At 34.0% G+C, this 20,043-nt stretch overlaps 1 protein-coding gene across 3 annotated transcripts in view; it reads left to right on the top strand.

The window, feature by feature from the left end:
• The window catches only part of SLC12A7 (solute carrier family 12 member 7), a 65,020-nt gene that overhangs the window by 24,746 nt on the left and 20,231 nt on the right, over nucleotides 1-20,043 (top strand). For all 3 annotated transcript variants that reach the window (XM_021540511.3, XM_021540512.3, XM_077785420.1), the window contains exons 8-17: nucleotides 877-1,088; nucleotides 3,241-3,408; nucleotides 4,816-4,914; nucleotides 5,584-5,641; nucleotides 8,755-8,929; nucleotides 10,769-10,887; nucleotides 11,641-11,739; nucleotides 13,621-13,740; nucleotides 15,402-15,506; nucleotides 17,587-17,755. In XM_021540511.3, the coding sequence (XP_021396186.2) occupies nucleotides 877-1,088; nucleotides 3,241-3,408; nucleotides 4,816-4,914; nucleotides 5,584-5,641; nucleotides 8,755-8,929; nucleotides 10,769-10,887; nucleotides 11,641-11,739; nucleotides 13,621-13,740; nucleotides 15,402-15,506; nucleotides 17,587-17,755 (1,324 nt within the window). The remainder of the gene's footprint in view (nucleotides 1-876; nucleotides 1,089-3,240; nucleotides 3,409-4,815; nucleotides 4,915-5,583; nucleotides 5,642-8,754; nucleotides 8,930-10,768; nucleotides 10,888-11,640; nucleotides 11,740-13,620; nucleotides 13,741-15,401; nucleotides 15,507-17,586; nucleotides 17,756-20,043) is intronic.

The following is a 20,043-nucleotide window of genomic DNA, read 5'->3' on the forward strand; positions in this document are numbered from 1 at the left end:
TTTGAAGTGTTGGTAATTACATTTCAAATTTACATTAGAGCACTACTTGTGGACTGTTCTGTAACATTATTTTACATGTAATATGTAAAATGTTGACATATTTCTGAATAAAACTTGTGTTTCTTACAGTAACTTCCAAGGGGGAAATAGTAATATCTTTTTGTCACCTGTATAGGTAAAAGAGAGTTTATGTGGATATGTAGCATAGGTAAGACTCATTACCAATTTCCTGGAAACTTTATATGTGGCTGCTACTGTAATATTATTGTACAGGGGGGAAAAATATAAAAAAAGTTTATTTTCCACTAAATATAATGGTTTACATTTAGAGTCTGCCTCAAAATGAGAAACTCAAGTGCCGGTTTATGTAATGGTAAGACTGATCTGATGGTGGTCATTAAAAAAAACCCAAAGAAAACAGCTTTTGGATTGTAATGTTTTTGAGGATCATTTAAAGTTTTTAGTTGCTAGAAAAGGAAGAGCATGGTTTACTTGCTTAATCTTACTTTTATATTTTCTTCATCAGACTCATATTTTAATTAAGTTTATAATTTTACTTTTGTCTTGTAGGCTGAATGCATCATAATTGCTGTTATTTAGTAGTCAAGCTGCTTAAATTGATTGTACTTTCTGAAGAACAAATCAGAAGGCAAAACAGCTGCCAATACCATAAAGTAGAAATATTTGATCCATGTTTTAAAGACTATTGATGATAGTTTTAGATGTAGAAACTATATACTGTTTTAGTAGGTGTAGTATAGGCCTTAAGGTAGATAGTGTAAATAGCAGGTTTCTTAAGAAGTCTAGTGGACAAAAAATGGCTTAATTCACAGCCTTGTATTGAAGGAACACTGATTTTATTTTTCTTGTTTATAGTATCTGTCTCCTTGGAAACCGTACATTGTCAAAACGCAGCTTTGATGTCTGTGCCAAATTTACTGAAAGCAATAATGAAACAAAGACTACACCTCTGTGGCGCCTGTTCTGTGATAGTTCTTTGCTTAATGCTACATGTGATGACTATTTCAGTCTCAATAATGTAACAGAAATTCAAGGAATTCCAGGAATAATGAGTGGAGTTCTAACTGGTAAGTTGGAAAGCAGAGTGATTTAAAAGTTTTTGGACATTCTTAATTTGGCCAATGGCTGGTCAGTAGTACATTTGTCTAGTCAGTCACTATTTATTTGCCCCTAGTCTGTGTGAAAGATTGCCATCTTGAGCATGCTTCCTCCTGTAAAATTTTCATCTGGCTTTGAAGTGCTTTAATGTGGAGGTAATTGGAGTTTTATAGGTACGCTTTCAGAAACTATTGTTCAAGCAAAAAGGTGATAAAGTGCTCATCAGAGTTGTTTGGTTTATTTTGTGTTTTTTTTTTTTTAATGTGTATGCCAAATACACATTTCAATAAGCCATTCATTAATATATTTTCAAACTCTCCTGAGGGAGAACTTATTTCCAGTTTACAGGTGGTGCAATGAGAATGAAGTTCTGTGGATTGTCCAATGTGTGCAAGTTCATGATTGAATTAGAGAAAAGCTGTCTACAAAGTATATAGATTTTATTCTCTTTACAGATCTCTATGGTTGTGGCAACTTGGAATTCAAATTGCTTTAAGTCATAGGATTCATCTTAAATGTGTCCTAGAAGGGCTAAATATCTGGACTTTTCTGAAAAGTTATTCTTTTTTCTCAACCTAACTTTTAAGTCCACTTGGATTAGCACTTTTGGGAAAATGAGCATAGGAAATCTCTGTGTGACATGTTATGAAATGGGAAAGTGATTTCTATTCAACAAAGTATCTAATCCGATTTTACCCACTTGTGCTGGCATGCACAGTTCCAGAATTAAGTGGCATGCATTGCAGGGCTCAGGTCACTGCCACTCTTGTGTCACACTGAATAAAGGACACAAACAGTTGCGTGCTTATTAAGAATTAAGTGGTTTTGATTGGCAATTCAAGCTGATTTTTGGATTTTCTTCTTATGTTTGACATGGGGTAGATAGATGCTAATTTGGAGATCTAGTCTTATTTTACATCACTCATCAAATCTCTGCTAAAATTCCTGAAATTTGAAATTATCTTGTTTCATTAACTCTTTATGGTTTCAGTCCTATCTCTAGATCAGTCTATTACTCCTCTTAATTTGATTGTAGTAATACACATAGCATTCCTTAGGAAATAATACTTATTTTTAATCTTTGCTCTACTTTCTCTTCTGCTTTCCATGCATACTTCCACATATGCTTAACAATTGTAAGTTTTTTGTTAAAAGTCTAGGTATGAGTACCCTCTCTTTAGCCACTTATGGTTCAAAGTCCATCTTCTACTGTGCTCAAGGTTACTTTTTGCTATTATATAGCTTTAAAGGCTTAGAATACTGTACTTCAATTCCCTGGAGTAGTTCAGGATGTGTGAAAATCCTAATCATCCTGGCAGACCATGGGAATTTTTTATTTCCTTGCTGTAAAATCCTTTGCCTTCTTGACAGGCCAGAAGAGTATGTACTTTGTTTTCTCCCATATGATAGGACAACTTGTCCCATTTTCAAATAAGAATCACTGTGATCTGTTCTCACAGTCTTATCAAGGTATACAACCAGTGTTTTCAACACATTTAAGTTCTCAAAATTTACTGTTTGACCTATCACTCTTCATACAAACATGCTTAGTTTGCTGGGGAATTTGAGCCATATTCTGCTGGGTTTTTATTTTGCTTATCAGTGATCTTCTGGAGTCTGGTTACCCTGCTTTTGTCACCATGTGGAAATTTTTTAACATTAACAGCTGAACTCTGAACTGTTATGCAGGATTATTCTGTACAGGAGGTCTCAAATTATGGTTAAGTAGTATTTCTTTTACATGCTGCTCTTCAAACTACAAGAACAAGAAATATTAGTATATACTAAGATTATTTGAACCTGGAGATACGTCTCATTATTTTTTCATAATAGTACATCTGTGTGCCTGTGCAATATAAGTGTACATTCTACAAATATGTTAGAATTTAATTCTATAACTATATTTTGCTTTAAAGGAAGAGAAAATTTTGCAGGACACATCTCTTGCTACTGCATTCTTACTGGCATGGAATGGAGTGCCCACTGATACAATTGGTATTAATCATACTGGGAAATGTCATGCTTTTTGTGTAAGAAAAAGGCATCTGATTCTTAGTCTCACTAGTTGATATCCTGAAACAGAGAGGTGACAATGATTTTGTTTTTTCCCCCACCTTGTAGATAATCTCTGGAGTGCCTATTCAGAAAAAGGATCAATAATTGAGAAAAAAGATCAGCCATCAGTTGCTGGATCAGAAGAGTCAAAAATGGGTGGACTTCCTTATGTTTTTACAGACATCATGACCTACTTCACAATGCTTGTAGGGATTTATTTTCCATCTGTGACAGGTAGACACAACTGTTTTTCTTGCATGAGGATATGTACTTATATCTGGGAAAATATATTTTCATGTGAAATTTTTTAATTTTCACCACTCTTATAGGTGACTCATGCTGTTGCAAGTTTCTGTGTCTGAGGTTATGTACCTAAAACATTCTGGTGCTAAGGAGACACAGGTCATAGCTGATGACTTTTGAAGGTTACGGAAATTAAACAAGAAATCTGTTTAACGGCCATTTGCATGTCTGCAAAGAAAGCAAAGCCCTCATATGTTACTAAATGTTTATTCAAAATAAGGTGCCTTTATAATACTTTAATCTTCAAAGGCTTGAGAGAACAGTTTAATATTAAAATGATTCTTCCAGTGTCCAAGCTGCCTGGTTAACTGCCTGGGATTTGTTTACATGTCCAATATTTTGCCACATTAAACTGTGTAGACTTGTTTGTCGAGCCTAGACTAGGTGTATTTCATTTTCCTCAGCTTATGTTTGACTGAAAAAAAACAGGTATGTTTTTCTTCAAAAGTCCCGGTTGAAGTAATTGTAATATCAAGTAACAGACTAGAACTCAACAAAGAAGTTGCAGCACTGTTTGCTAGCTTATTATGAAGTGGAATAATTCCTTTGTATTCACTGTTTGAACCCCACTGCTCCCATTTCTTTACTTCAGACTCTTAAAACATTCATCATATCTGAACCCGTGGTTAATGTTTTATTCCATGGAGTTTGACAATGTTTTTGCACTGGAACATCTTAACATTAACTTCTATGTTTTTGCTTCCAGTGGTCAGGGCAATTCTAGGAGAGATGGCAAAATTAGTTATTGTATAGGTTTCTTTCCCTCCTGTCACTGTATGTGCTACAAAATAATTCTGTTCTCTTTTTAGATTCACACACGTGTACATGTGATTTTTCTAACCATTCTTTTTCTTGCCTGCTCCTTTATTTTCTGCTTCTAAGGCTTTATTTGTTAGCTTATTGATTTGCTTGCTTACATTTGCTTGTTATTATGATGGTCTGTTTAGTAGAAAGTTAGTGCATTAAGTCACATTGGCTAAAATTGCTAAGTCCCTATTAATTTACAACATTCATCCCCAGTAGCAAAATTGCTACTCCTTGTATTTTTTTCATTTAAAGAATGATTCTGTGGTGATGCTTCAAAAATATTTTTTTTAATCTGTCTTTTTACTGACGTTTATAGGATTTGCTTACTCAAGTGGGTAGTAACACAGATTTCTGAATGAAATGAAGGTATAAATTGAGGATTAGTGTGGGATTATAATATGTTTCTGTAGCCTTTCCACTGGTAATATTTGAGTTAAATTTGGCTTAAAATTAGTTGTTCTTATTCTCTTAATTATTATCATGGCGTTACTATGAATTGTTTTTATTACATAAATTTTGTCTTTATTTAAGGTATTATGGCAGGTTCAAATAGATCTGGAGATCTAAAGGATGCTCAAAAATCTATTCCTACTGGAACAATTTTGGCTATATCAACTACATCTTTTATTTGTATCCTTTATACTGTGACTTTTTTCTTAGTCTACATTCTGTAGATTCTGTAGGTATAATAGATTTTTCACTGGAAAATCATTAGAGTTTCCTGAGTATAAAATGAAGTAAACCGAAACTGAAAAGAAATCTTTTATATTTGTCTAAAATATCAGTATTATTTATAAACATTATTAAAATATGTAAAATTTTATTAACAAATATATATATATTCTACTAGTACTTCAAATTCCAAGATGTAATTGATGATTTTAGTCAAGTGATCTGAAGGTTTTTAGCATTAGGGTTCAGTTGGCAGATTGTTGTCATACTCAGTATAACCAGATCTTAAACCAAACAACAAGTAATAGAAGTTGTCAGTCCTTCAAAACCTAGAGTACACAAGTACTTGCTTATGTGTATGAGAAAATGCCTGTTCTATTGCATGATATATGAGCTGTCTACTTCCAGTACTTCACAACTCGCTGTGAAATACAGTCATAAAGAACATAAACTAAAAAATTGTGGTAGGGAAGAGCTAAAAAAACCAAGCAAAAAAGCAGCCAGGAAACACACACACACATATACGTCATTGTCATGGACATTTTCATTTTATACCTTGGTGAAAAAAGGTGGGGTTTCCTCTATGTGATTTTTTAGAGAGTAATCTTCCTTCAGTCTCATTAACAGATCTCTCCTGTATAGTGTTGTTTGGTGCCTGTATAGAAGGTGTAATATTAAGAGATAAGTAAGTAATATTCAGCTTCTAATATTACATTGAGTATATGTAATCATATGTTATAGTAATAGAACTTAATAGTGTCTCTTGTGTAAAATACCTATGTTGTATATATTTCTTTTGCTTAGTTTAGAACTGGAGGGAAAGCGTATGGCTGCAAAAACTGGTCAGGTCATTAGACTGTATGCTTTCAAGAAGCAGAAGCAGAATCTTATGAGAAATGTTTGAAGTTGAACCAGCCTAATAAAATGTTCTTGATGAAGAAAATCATAATTAGTATTTGCAGAGCTGATGAATGGGGATAAGGTGATATTACTTTGGGAGAAGAAATAGGTTTTTGAGGAACAAATTTAAAAATTTGACAGTTACATGACATGGGGAGTTTGTAAGAAGACTGCAGTGCACCATCAAACCTATGATTTCCACTAGACATATGACTAGTTTTTGTTTTGAAATCTCACTTGTACATCAGGAGTCATGTCTATTTTCAACCATGTAATTGCCTGAAGAATTTAAGGCATAATATGAAGAATGAAGGGAATAAATGTGATGGACATGAGTATTAAGAGAATCTCCAGATTATGATCTATTTCTCCATCAGATTTTACAATTGTTTTCTTGCTGTTGTCTGGTTCTCTTTTCTACTGAGGGCCACATTTGCTTTTATGGTGATAAAATGGTGTCATTGGGGTATTGTTTAAAAGGTGGTGAAGTTGATGCTGAGACAACTTATTTTATATGTCTAGAAGGAAAACCATAAAGTAAAAGCTGGATTCTAATCAAACTAATACAAGAAGCAGTAGGGGATCCATTAAAAGCTTTTGACACATTCTCAGAGCATCCTCATAGACAAACTCAAGAACTGTGGACAGTGAGGTGAATTGAGAAGTGGCTGACTGGCAAATCCCAGAGGGTCATGATCGGTGTCATAGTCTAGTTGGACACCTAACTAGTGGTGTCCCCCAGAGTTCTGTGTTGGACCAGTGGTATGCCCTTGTGGCCAAGAAGACCACAGTGTAATCCTATGGGAATAAATCATGCAGATTCCATTTTCTTCATGGTGGAAAAAGCCAACCTTGTGTGTGATTCTAGTTGGTTAGTTGCTTTCTTGCCAATTATTGTATTGGTTAGTAACAAGTTGTTATCCTGTATTGATTGGTCACTGAAATCCCCCGTGTGTACATGCAAGAAAAGTTGCTTGTGAGAGATAGTTTTCATTTATCTAACTACGTAAAAACAGTTTATACAGGTGCTAGTTGTTTTTCACACAGGAATAGATTGTTATGCTAACAAACTGCTCACACCAGGATTGCTTTCTCATGGGAATTTATAAAGTGCTAGCTTGACAAGGCCAGCCACTGATTCCGGGAGAGTAGGCCTGATCTTATGAGGCCTTTCTTTTATAATTTTTCTACCTTACAGCAACATAATCCTGGTTTGTGTTAGGAGGAAGAGCATTGCCAGCAGGTCAAAGGAGATCATCCTGCCCCTCTACTCAGCCCTGATGAGACTCCATTTGGACTGCTGAGTCCATTTCTGGGCTCCTCAGTACATGAGAGACATGGAGCCCCTGGAGGTCCAGTGGAGGGCTATGAAGGGGATAAAGGGATTGGAGCATCCCTCTTATGAGGAAAGGCTGAGGGAACTGGGCCTGTTCAGCCTTAAGAAGAGACAACTGAGAGGAGACCATATCAATGTATTTAAGTAACTAAAGGAGGGGTGCTAAGAAGATGGACCTGAGCACTTGCCAGTGGTGCCCACCAACAGGACAAGAAGCAATGGGCAGAAACTGATGCACAGGAAGTTCCCGGAATATGAGGAAGAACTTCCTTACTGTGCAAGTGACTGTGCACTGGAACAGATTGCCCAGTGATGGGGTTTGGACTCTCTGTCACTGGAGATATTCAGGAACTGTCTGGACACAATCCTGTGCATTGGACTCTGCTTGAGCAGGGAGGTTGGATCAATTGACCCACTGTGGTTCCTTCCAACATTACTCGTCTGCGATTCTGTGATTTTTACTTTAAAATGATATTACTGCACCAGTGAAAATATCTGTTAGTTTTTTCTTCACCATAAATATAAAAGCCAAATCAAACTGCCTAGGAAATAGTAAATGAATTCTAAAATAAGAAATTAATGCAGAGCTAAACTCATATTTTTTAAATTTTCAGGGCAAGGAGGGGTAAGGGAATTTTGTAAGCTCTTACCTATTGTTAGAGCTGGTTGCAGTGTAGCAAGAGCCTTGAGTCCATGAACTTTCATTTACATTGCTGCCAGTTCTTATTTGGCTGAAATTCAGCTGAACAGTAAAGTGTGTGGATTTTCAGTCTGGTCTAAAAACTCGGTTGTGAGGCTTTTTTCATTATGATTGTTGTATCTGCAATGGGAAAAATAGGTTGTACATTTTCCTGTTTCTTGCATCTCTTGAAGTTATTCCTATTCTATGTTTAGTTGAAAAATAGGCATTAGAATTTGAACTAAGAATAAATAGACAGTTATAGAAATCTTGTTATAGAAGGACAATATGGGATTTATCCTGTAATTTTGAGGAGTGTGATTTACCTTTTCCTTTTTTTCATCTGCTGAAAATAGTATGTAGTCATGCATCCAAACTTGGGCATAAGCAAAAATTTGAACACTGGCATATTATATTCACTTCATTGCTCTGTTTCTTGACCCTATTTTAAAAGCAGGTCTGAAAAGACAAAAAGCATTTAATTTTCCTTAGTTTTTCTCTTTTATTTTTGTAGACTTTTCCTTTTTTTTGGAAAAAACTGAAGATATCAGGAAAAAACTTTGGTGACATTACAGTAAAGATAGCCATAAAATTAATTCAGAAAAGTTTGCCAAGATATCTGATAATTGCTGCATATCTGCTTCGAGACAGCACTTAATGTGAAGTGATTATAATGTCTTCTTTAAAACAGCACAATAAAGAGAGATTTCTTGGTTGGAAATCCTATAGTGCGTACTGTAACACAGTGTTTATTGTTAAAAAGTGCTGTTGTCCAAAAAGATTGAAATGTGAGTGTTGAAGCTATAGTAGAAGTTATTTTCATTCTTACTGATTCTTTCTTGTTTTGTTTTAGTTATTTTTGTTTCCCCTGTTCTTTCCTAAGGTTTGGAGAAGCAGTTAATGGAAATCTGGTGGTTGGTACACTGGCCTGGCCTTCTCCATGGGTTATTGTGATTGGTTCATTCTTTTCAACATGTGGTGCTGGTCTCCAGAGTCTCACTGGTGCACCCCGGCTATTGCAGGCCATTGCAAGAGATGGCATTGTACCATTTATTCAAGTGAGATTTTTTTTATTGTTGTTCATGTTGTTACAGTATTTCCAATGTAGCTTCTATTTTGGAAAAAAAAAAAAAAAAAGGGTGCATTATTTCTGCTGTTCCTGTAGAATGTGAAGAAAAGATTTGGAATTCAGTTCTATTTGTGTACAATAACAGATCAGGCTATTGCAGGACAAAGTTTGAGCTTCAATATTTTTGTGCAGTGCAATTTAATTATATTTGGTTTTACACACAAAAGTTAGTTAGAATATAAACTGAGACTATAGTATTCTATAAATGGAAATAAATTAACTAAGAAGCAACTCATAACTGAACTTCTAAACTCTAGGCTGTGTTTATTGCTTGCATTTGTGAACAGAGTTATTTAATCTCACTATGGAACTGCATAAAATTTCTCATATTACAGAGATGAAATACTAATTTTTATTCATTTTTGTAAGGTAAATTAAGTTAGTAAAGATGAACAATAGAATTCTATCCCATGACTCCAAATATGAAGACTTGTTCCAACATCTCTGTGCATATTTTAAGAAGAAATAAATAAGATTTTTCTCAAAGTAAGGGAGCTGGCAAACAGAAGATGAGAGAATTCTTGCTGGGCTGTTTCTGCAAAACCTAGACAACTACACTTGAGTTAAAAATAAGTAAATAAAACCCCAAAAGATCTGGAGAGCAAAGCTGTGATCTGTATGGTGAAGTTTGGAGTTTGAAAGCTTACCTCAAGACTTGCAAGACTATCTGTAACAGGAAATAAACACACTAAGTATGCTAAGGTGGTGGGACTGAAGTATTGGTGGAGTTTGACTTGTCAATGGAAAGGGGCTGTAATGCATTAAGTTGTAAGTTCTGGGTAGTATAAAGAAAGAAACAAGAAAAATTTACTGTTGCCTAAAGCAAAAATTTGGTAGAGAGAAGGTGACATTATGCTTACACATCCTGAGGGTTATACTTGAAAGGAATGAAGAATTAAAAGGAAAGATTTGTGGTTCGGGAAGTGAGAGAAAAGGAATTGAAGAGAAGCAGCATATTTATAGAGGGATTTGACACTTCAGGATGCACTTGCTGTTTTGCAGTGATATGGCTACTGTATGGACAATCAAGGAAATGCAAGGAGATTATTATAGAAGCAAGACTATGACATACTTAAGAAAAAACCCCAAATTACTTGAAACATGAGTAGAAAAAAAGGGGATTTTAATATAATAGTAGGAAAATTGATGGAGGACAGGAAGCTAAAAGAAGAGGACAGCATGGAGAATGAATGAGGTCTTAATTTCTGTAATTGAATGGAGGACTATGGAGGAGAATAAATACCACAGGAACCTCAGGCATTTTGCCATCTGTCACCAGTATGGCTATATAGAATTCTCCACAAAAGAAATTGCCACATGCAAAATGTTTTTTGTTAGGGCTCTATGCAGGATAATAGTCTTGTCTAATTTCTCTTTAAGGGTCAATATTATGTTGATAAGTACTGAATTGATACCTAATTTCTATGTTACAAAAAGTACTGGCCTAAATTATATTAGCTTTTTACTAGGCATAAATCTTTTGTACATATGGTTTTTAATTTTCTTAAGAATATTTCAATAAGAACTGCCATAGGACTTCAATGTTATGTTATCTTTGCTTATTTTAGTAAGCATATTTCATACTGGAAATGTGTGTTTTGCAATTTTAATTTTGGCTTTTCATAGTATAAATTGCATAATTTTCCTTTATAACTAATAACTGCTTTTAGTTTGAGTTAGAACTAAATAAGTTAGTTCATGATTTCCACTATAGATTATTACTGTATAATGAACAGCTTTCCATAATCTTACTTTAAACTTGAACTAGATTTTTGGTCATGGAAAAGCAAATGGAGAACCAACTTGGGCTCTGCTCCTCACTGTTGGTATTTGTGAAATAGGAATTTTGATAGCCTCATTGGACAGTGTAGCACCGATTCTTTCAATGTAAGTATGAGTGTGGTGTTTTGTGTTCTTAAGTTAAATAGTATTTTATTTTAAAATTAACTAGGTAATTATTTTTCTTTTTAAAATAATACATGTTAGACTTTGTTTTCTATCAGATTATATTCCTGTTTTATCCTGGAGATAATATGAAACAACAAAATATTTTGGCTGAACTAATTTCTAGGCACAAAGACGTTTTTCCATGACAGAGGTCTGGAATGCTAATAAAAATATGTTCAACTTTTTAAGAACTTGGATTTTAAAATAGCAATTACTGCTATTTTAAGTCAAGTGCATCTAACAGAGACAAAATTCAGTCTTTTATAATATGAATAGATTTTTTTTTTTACTTTGTCCAGAACATGATACCATCTGAGCTTCTATAGGAAAAGAAAAAAATTAACTCTGTCCTAGCCAAAAATGATAAACCATGATTGTCAGTTATTTGCCATGTTTGTCTCCAAAATACATGTTTGAGGCTCTATATTATGGTAATGCCATATTTTGAGGCCTAATATTCTATAAGCAATCTCAAAAATACATGTTTGAGGCTCTATATTATGGTAATGCCATATTTTGAGGCCTAATATTCTATAAGCAATCTCAATGTCTGTCTTGTGTTCTCTTGGCCACTGTGAAAATACTATACAGGAAGATGTATTCCTTTCTTCCCTTTTTTGGATTGTGTTTATATTTTAATGCACATCTGTCTAGTACCTTTCTCATTAGAAAATGCTCTTCCTTTTTTAACAGGTTTTTCCTTATGTGTTATATGTTTGTAAATCTGGCTTGTGCAGTTCAGACACTTTTGCGAACTCCCAACTGGAGACCTCGTTTCAAGTATTACCACTGGTAGGGAATATTTCTTCATTCAGAAGAGTTAAAAAATAACTATACTGCCCTAAATTGTTGATTTTATTGCAATAATAAAACAAAATCTCCTTTCTGACTTAAATGAGTTATGATTCATGCACTCAATTAGGGCATCACTTGTTTATGTTTTTAGAATAGCGCCATAGTAATAGCAGTAATCATGAAAATGTGTGACTAATGTAGATGGTTTGGAAAGGGGTTACAGAATGACATTATATTCTGGTTAGAAGCCAATAGATCTTCTTTGGGAAAATGAGGATGAAAAACCATAAAATCTGCCTTGTATGTATACTTAAGGAGAACTGGTAAAAGTGTTCAGGATGGTTAGGATGATTTTCATTTTGGTTATGCAAAAAATACACAAACCTAAAACTTCTACAGAAAAAAGTCTCATTCAATATAAATCAGTTGGCTCATTGATGATGTGATGACTGGATTTAAAATATGCTTTGGACATTGCATTTGATAACTGAAGTAAACCCTTTTAAAAGTGAGTAAAGGTCAAGAATACAAAAGGTGAAAGTGTGTTTTTTTTATTTAGTCTTTTTTTAATGGGTTAAGAGTTCAAACATCTCAAACTAAGATTGAGAAGCTTCTTGATTTATTTCTAATTGCATAGTAAAAGTACATAACTTTATTAGAAATAATTATATTGAGAAATTTTACTGCTGAAATGACCTTAAATACTAAAGCATTTAGTAGATAAGCTGGCATGATTCTAGGATGTAAGAGTTACTTATGATTTTTCCTTTTAAAGAGTTGAGTGAAAATGAAATGTAAAGTATAAGCTTTGAAAAACTTGATGAATCTGCTCTGTAGTTACATAGTAGTTTGACACCTAATCCTCCAAATACATACATTTGGTAACAATTAGTTTATATATTTTTCTCAGAGACATCAGTGAGGCAGCTGACTCACTGTGTGACTACTTCTAGCCAAAGCAGGTTTTGGAATGTTCAGCAGGAATTGGCATGGCATTTTCTTTTCTGAGTGAAAGTAGAGTCTTAGGTTAATTCAGGCATGAAAGAGCAGCTGTTGTTCTTTTATACAAACTACAAGAGTGATGTCCTCAGAACTTCTAGAAAGAATTCCCTTAGTTTAAAATTGAACTCAGTGCACTAAAGTTCCAAACTAAAGGTACCAAACCAAAGTTAACTATATTGACATCCCATCAATAAAGTCAAAGTTAGCTCTAATTGGGAAATTGGGTGAAAACTGATTTGGGAGGTTGTATATGACTAAAAATATGCATAAACTGTCAATTTAAGATTATTTACATCTGAATTTAATAAATGTGGGCAAACCAGGCATATAGACTTAAGTTTGGAAATGCTTTTGTAATTTTTTCAGCTTACATTCATTCTTTGTAACCTTTAGAAAGTTGTTTTCTGTATTCTATTGACTTGTGTTATTGGCCAAGAGACAGACCACAACAGAAGTGAAGAACAGAATTGATGAGTCAAAGTGAATTTAAATGAATCAACTATTTTTGCTGGAAGTAACAAAGTTGGTTTTTATTATTTTAATTTTTTAGCTTAAATTCAAATCAACAGTAATAAGTGATAATGTGTTTTGAAACTAAGCTTACTTGGAGGTACTGAAGTTTCAGTACTGACAAATGTAGTAAATTTATTGTTATATCTAATTTAGATGCATTATTTATGTCACACAAAGGTTCTGAATGCATTTTTTTTTCATATAAGCTAAAATTGGGACAATTTAAAAAAAAATATTTTATAATAGCTAAAAATAGCCTTTGAAGGAGAAAGGCCTTTCTGGAAGTTAACTTAAATAAGAAATTAACTTTGTAGAACATTTGCATGCCTATTTAAAAAAATGGAAAAAAATGGTTTCTTTTAGGACTCTTTCATTCCTGGGGATGAGTTTATGTCTTGCCTTGATGTTCATTTGCTCTTGGTACTATGCTTTGATTGCCATGCTAATCGCAGGATGTATATACAAATACATAGAATATAGAGGGTAAGACCATATATCTTATTTATTCTATATTTAATATCTTTACCATTCAGCAAAAAGCTCTTTTGTATAAAATAGATACAAATGAAATAATGAAGTTCAGAGTATTCTTTGAAACAAGGTAAAATCCGATCTCTGTTAAGGGTTGTAAGTTTTCAGATCTGAATTTCTCTGGAAGCTCTATTACATACTTTTCAACAGCGAGAACTGACAGAAATAAGAATTGATAAGTCTGGAAACTCTTGTTGGAGCAGAGATGATGGTGTAAACTTTCAGTACTTCAAGAACATTACCTCTCAATATCAAGCAGCAGCCATTACAAAAGTGTAAATTATTATTACCTTGTGCAGAAGCTCAAACTCCACATTTTTGCGTGTGTGGGCTTGATTACTTTCTAGAATTAATCTTTAAATTGCAACATACTTTGCACTGTATGCATTTGTGAAGAGATAGTCATACCTGTCAGACATGCTGAGCAATTATGAGTTTTAAAGTGTATGCTGTATTCATAAAAAAAACTCCAAAAAATGAAACCAGCAAAGACCCCAACTAAACAACATATAGAAACAGTACAGGTAATGATGATCAGTAAAGGTGCATGCTGTCCCTTTTCAAAGGATAGATACCCTATACTGGAAGAAAATAGTAATATCTGGGAGCAGGAAATTGAAACTAGGCCACTGTTTTGATAAGATTAAAAACAGCTCTTAAGTGTATCAGGTGGTATAAACCGTTCCACCCTGTGGATTCTCCATCTTTAATATGTCCATTTCCAGATTAGATGCTTTCATGGATTATAACGTCTCCATTTACTGGGCTAATGATAAGGAAATTAAGTTCCCGATTTTAGTGAGGAAGTCAGATCAGATGGTAACAGTTATGCATGCATGTATATATATATCTGTATATATCAGTGCATACATAAAATTATGCATAATTCCAAATTTATATATAAGTTCTACAAATGTTGGCACATACCAGGACATTTAGCTTGTTGAAGGAGATGCTTTACTAGAGCTGGCTGAGTTCAGAGAAAATTCATGAGTGAAAATCAGAGGGAGAGAGGGTGGGCATGGGAGATGGACCCCTTGCCATTAATGAATGCATTCTCCTGACCACTTTCAATCACCAGTATTCTATATTGGAATTAAAATGACTGGAAAATGTAGGGAGGTGGAAAATGGTCAGGAGAATGGATGGAGGTTTAGGCTTTCTGGGAGGGAAGCTGGGAAGGAAAGAAAGTGGAGAAGGCTATAGTGGTGGTGTTGAGGGCAGGATGGGTTATACTAATGCATGTGAAGTCAAGTTTTGCTAATTTTGCTGCTTTAAAATCCTTTTAAGTATCCTTTGCTTATTCATTCTAGTGCTAAAATGCAACTTAAGTAGCTCTCACCATTACAAAAATGCTTCTGAAGTATGAATAAACTAGACCATAGTAAATATTTAAAAATTCAGAAAAAAATACCTTGAAGGAGTCTGGAACTGCTTCACCTTGGTTAGTCTTCAATCTTGATTTAAGTCTAAAAGACAAGGTTTTTTCATGCATTCATGCAAAAAGAGAGTGATCATTTTTTACATCCATTATCCCCCACATGTAAAAAAACAAGTACTTGATTTATAAATAAATGGGATGCTGTTAATTGAATCTCTTTTGTATCCTGAAGAGCGGAAAAAGAATGGGGCGATGGAATCCGAGGATTGTCTCTGAATGCAGCTCGCTATGCTTTGCTTCGTGTTGAAGACGGTCCTCCTCACACCAAGAACTGGAGGTAGAGTCCTATGTTTATTTGGGTCACTTAATTCTTGAAATATGTAAATATATTGGAATACTGCTAGTAAAGTGTGAAGTAAAGAAAAAATAAGATTCACCTTTAAAATTATGTTTTAACTTGGGCACGGCAGTGATGTCATTGCAATACTAATATTTTACTGAAATGGAGTGTGACTTGTGGTCAGTATCTAATCAACTTTGTGGCAAACTAACTTGAACTTAAATCCATATAGTATTGACATGGTTTTCAAAAGTACAGAAGAACTGTAATGCTTGATTATTTATAGATTTTTCAGATTCAAAGAAACAGTTACCCTTGAATCTCACTGTCTCCACAGAAGAAACACTGCAATTCCATAAGTGTGATTTTTTTTGTTTGTTTGTTTGTGTATGTTCCCTCTGAAATACATTGTACAAATCTACAGAGGAGTCTTTTTTGTTTAAATTCATTTTTGTGGTATTCTTTTTATACAGGTTTATTCAATAGTAGCACTTTCTAAATTGCTTAGATGCCATTAAAACAAAATCTCACATTTTACTGTAATGGAGTTATATGTCCACTACTATTTTTGCAATGTATTTTTTTTACTTGTTAAATTTAATTTTCCTTAAAGCCAACTTTAAAAGTTACTTAACATTTAAAAATTAAGGACCTTTGCACATTGTCACTTCTGGTGAGTGTAATGTGATACTTTAATTCTAGTCACTGCTCACTGATAGTATCATGGGGTACATGCACATGCAGTGTATAATGGCATTATTTTACTATTTTTCCTGGGACTGATGAATTTGACATCTCAGAGATACCAATGTAATGTAGAGTTGACAATCCTGTTAAATATTTGAGTGCTTCAGTTTCAAACGAGGTATCTTTCTATTGTGTCAATATAATTGCTAGAACTGAACCGTCTTGTTATATCTTAAACTCTGCTAATTTTGAGGTAAGAAGTACGATCCAACTTGTCATCAGTCTTTTGAATTTATAACAATGACAGGAAAAGTATAAAATGTTGATTTTGGAAAAGTAAGTATATTGAATATTGATTAAAGGAAATAGAGTGCATACTCATCTAGCATGCAGTTGAAACTGAACTTTGGGTACTCTTGGTATGATTAAGGGGTTGACTGTCCTTTTGTAAGGACTTACACAGGTAGAGGAGTGGGTTGTTGAGAACATAGTGAAAATCCAGAAGGATTAACTGCAAGTTATCCTTCTATCCTTACCTGAATACGCCTGGTACAGGCATATTCAGAGCAGTGATACAAGACCGGGAAGCTGCTTTGGTAAAAAGGATCTGTGGTTCCCAGTAGATAGTAATCCAGCAGTGTGTCTTGGCAATGACATGCTGGACAGGAGGACAGATAGTGCATTGAGAAGTAAATATATTGGGAGATACTTATTTTTCTTTAGCACTCATTAGAATGCATTTAGAATATTTTTCCCATGTTTATGTACCATGATGTAGGAATGGCAAACTAAAGTAGATACAACCACAGATGATGGTTGGAGCACAGGGTATCTCTCCTCTGGGGAGGGGTTGAGGGGCTATGCTTATTCAGGTTCCAGGAGGCTGAAGAGGAGCCTAAAAGTTGTTATAACAAACATATAAACATCCAAGACCTAAGAGAAGGTTACTAAGAAGATGGAGTCAGATTTCTTACAGCAGATGAGGATAGGAGAATGAGAACATGATAAAATAATTAAGTACTGAAGAGGTGACCCAGAGGTCTGTTTCTAGAGGTTTTCCAAATCCAACTGAATGAAGCAGTACAATGTTCAGTGTTTAGTCATTTCAAGCAGGAGGTTGCACCAGATGACATTGGAAGAGTGATTTTATAATTTTCTAGGTGAAACTGGTTTTAAGTGAGGTTTTCAAAATGACCTTGTGATGGTATACGTATTCTGTGCCTGAACTGTTGTTGCTAGTGCAAATTATGTCTTACCTACTTAGGAGTTGGCTGTTTTCCTTTGAATTAAGCAATTAATCTGCATTTTATTAATTCTTAATTTTTATTTTCCAGTTCTTCATAATGAATGTGTGTGTGTGCACTAAACTTTTTTTCCCTTTGTTTGGCAGACCTCAGCTTTTGGTCTTGTTAAATTTGGATAATGAGCAGTTGGTCAAACACCCTAGATTGCTTTCTTTTACCTCTCAGTTGAAGGCTGGTAAAGGACTGACTATTGTGGGTTCTGTGCTTCAGGGAATCTACTTAGATAAATGTACAGAAACTCAGAAAGCTGAAGAGGTATGTAAAAGAGAGCTTGCAAATACATGTAATTTACATTAGTATTTAGATGTTGAAACTGGATAGCTCATACATTGAATGAGAACAGACTGTTATATATAATATTGAATAAAACATCTATTTTTGCTTTCAGCACAATCAGTGATTATATAAAAATAATGTATTGGTGTATGTAGCCAAATGTTCTATAAAATTTTCTAATAGGATGAGACAGTACTGATACTTCCTAGCTTTTTTTTTTAATATTGAGAGTCCTGGGCTTACTGTCAAATTACATTAAAAAAATTTAAACACCCCTCCCTCAAAAAAACAAAAACAAAAACAAAAACAACACAAATGTAACAGATGTGAATGTTTGGCATAATATCATCCTCATGCTGTGATTTTCTACATCCTTCTAGAAATACATAGGAGAATTAGGGTTAGGAGTACTCTTTGCTGGAAAACTGTAAACCAAACCCTTCTTGAGATCCTTAATTTTATTTTTCTATTTATACTATATCTCCAGAGAAAGTAGGATAGGTAGAAAAAAATAGTAAGTTGTCATATAATTTTAAATTAAATCAAACTATGTCTACAAACACAAGTAAATTTAGTTTAAATTCAATTTTTTAATAATAATACTTGTATTTACTTGCCTATGCAAACTCTCCTACTCCTGTCTTTATAGAGTGGGGAAACATTTGGACAAAGTATTGTCTTTCATTATTACTTTATTGAAATGTCCAAAAGTAGGTTTTGATTGCCATTATATCTTCCATATTGGTTAATTTCTGCAGTGTTGCTCAAAGGAGTACCAGTTGATATGTCTACTATTTTGATCCAAGTAGCTTTCAAAGCTGTGTAAAAATCCCTGTTATTTTTTCAGACCTGGTAGCTCTTAAATAGATGAGCATTTAAAGTCTTGAAGTGGACTAGCTAACATAGCTAATTGCCCATTTCCTCACAGTTTTCCTTTTTCTTCCTCTTGCTATTCAGCCTTATCCATATCCATAGTGGTTTTTAAAATAACAAAGTATAAAGACAGATGACCTATTTGATATCCCATGAAAAGGTTCTAAGAGACCAATTAACTTGAAAACAAGTTGAAAATCCAACCATGCTATATTGTGGAAGTAGTTACTACTGACCTATTGCTACCAACATGTGTGAGTAGAAAACAAGATGAAGAATATAAAATCAGGCCTATGAAATAAAACAGAAAAAAACTCTTTAAACAGAAACTTTCACAAGAATTTGAAATGTTATTTGTAGACAGCCTAACTTAGCTGTTTTTCTGAGAGATGGAAAATGAATGAGTTTAAGGGAGGCGTAATCCATGGCTTTTCTGGAAAGTCAGAGCTGATGTTAAGATTTAGGAAACTATTGCTTTTAAAATGGAAATGAAGATGAATTGTAAGGGTTTTGGCATCTGGAGGCGTCATTGGTTCTGGAGAAATTAAACTAGAAAGTGTTTGTAGGAGACCTGTAGGAAATAAAGATTTTCTTCTTTTAAAAAACCCCATCTATTTAAACTGATAAACCCTCACAGATATTATTTGTACAGACATACTTTTTATCTTTGCTAGAAAATTCTCTGAAGACTTTTTTCTCTGTTAAATGGAGTTTCTGATGTGAAGCCACACTGAGGCAGTGCCTGGCACTCTGTGATTTGATCTGTTCCTGATGATTTTTGACAAAATTTGTTGGGGTTTTTATGTAAAATTCAAAATATTTATGTATTAGTTCTTCCTTTGAAACATGTTCATCTCCCTCACAAGTCACTGATGATGATGGGGAGTTTTAAAGTTATTTAATCAGAAAATAATATATGCCAAAGCTCACGTTCCCTGGTCAAGCTTGATACTGGTTTGAATGCTTCTTTTAAATTACATGGTTATGTGTCTTCATGTTTGTCAGTGTTTAAATGGAGGAGAGCTATTCTAAAATTAAAGAGGGGTGGGATATTTTATCTGGTCTGTTTATCTTGTCATTATTTGGACAGTACTTCAAATTTTCTCCTGCACATCTGTTTTTCCATGTTGGGAGCTGATAAATAATCAGCCTCTTAATGTTAAAGGTATTTAAGGAACTTTGGCAGCCTCTTCTTCTTAAGTACTTGGCATCACACTTCCAAACTCTTCCAATTCCAAAAGAAATGACTGATCATTTCAACCTTTGTCAGCCACTGGTTTTGACTTTACCTGAAGCAGTGCTACTTCATTTAGCTTTATCTGTGTGTTTTTACTCATGTCTTGCTCATTCTTTGGAACTAAAAGGCTGAATAATTAAAATAATGAGAAACCTGT

Source organism: Lonchura striata, chromosome 1, assembly GCF_046129695.1.
Source record: "Lonchura striata isolate bLonStr1 chromosome 1, bLonStr1.mat, whole genome shotgun sequence".
Taxonomy (NCBI): Eukaryota; Metazoa; Chordata; class Aves; order Passeriformes; family Estrildidae; genus Lonchura; species Lonchura striata.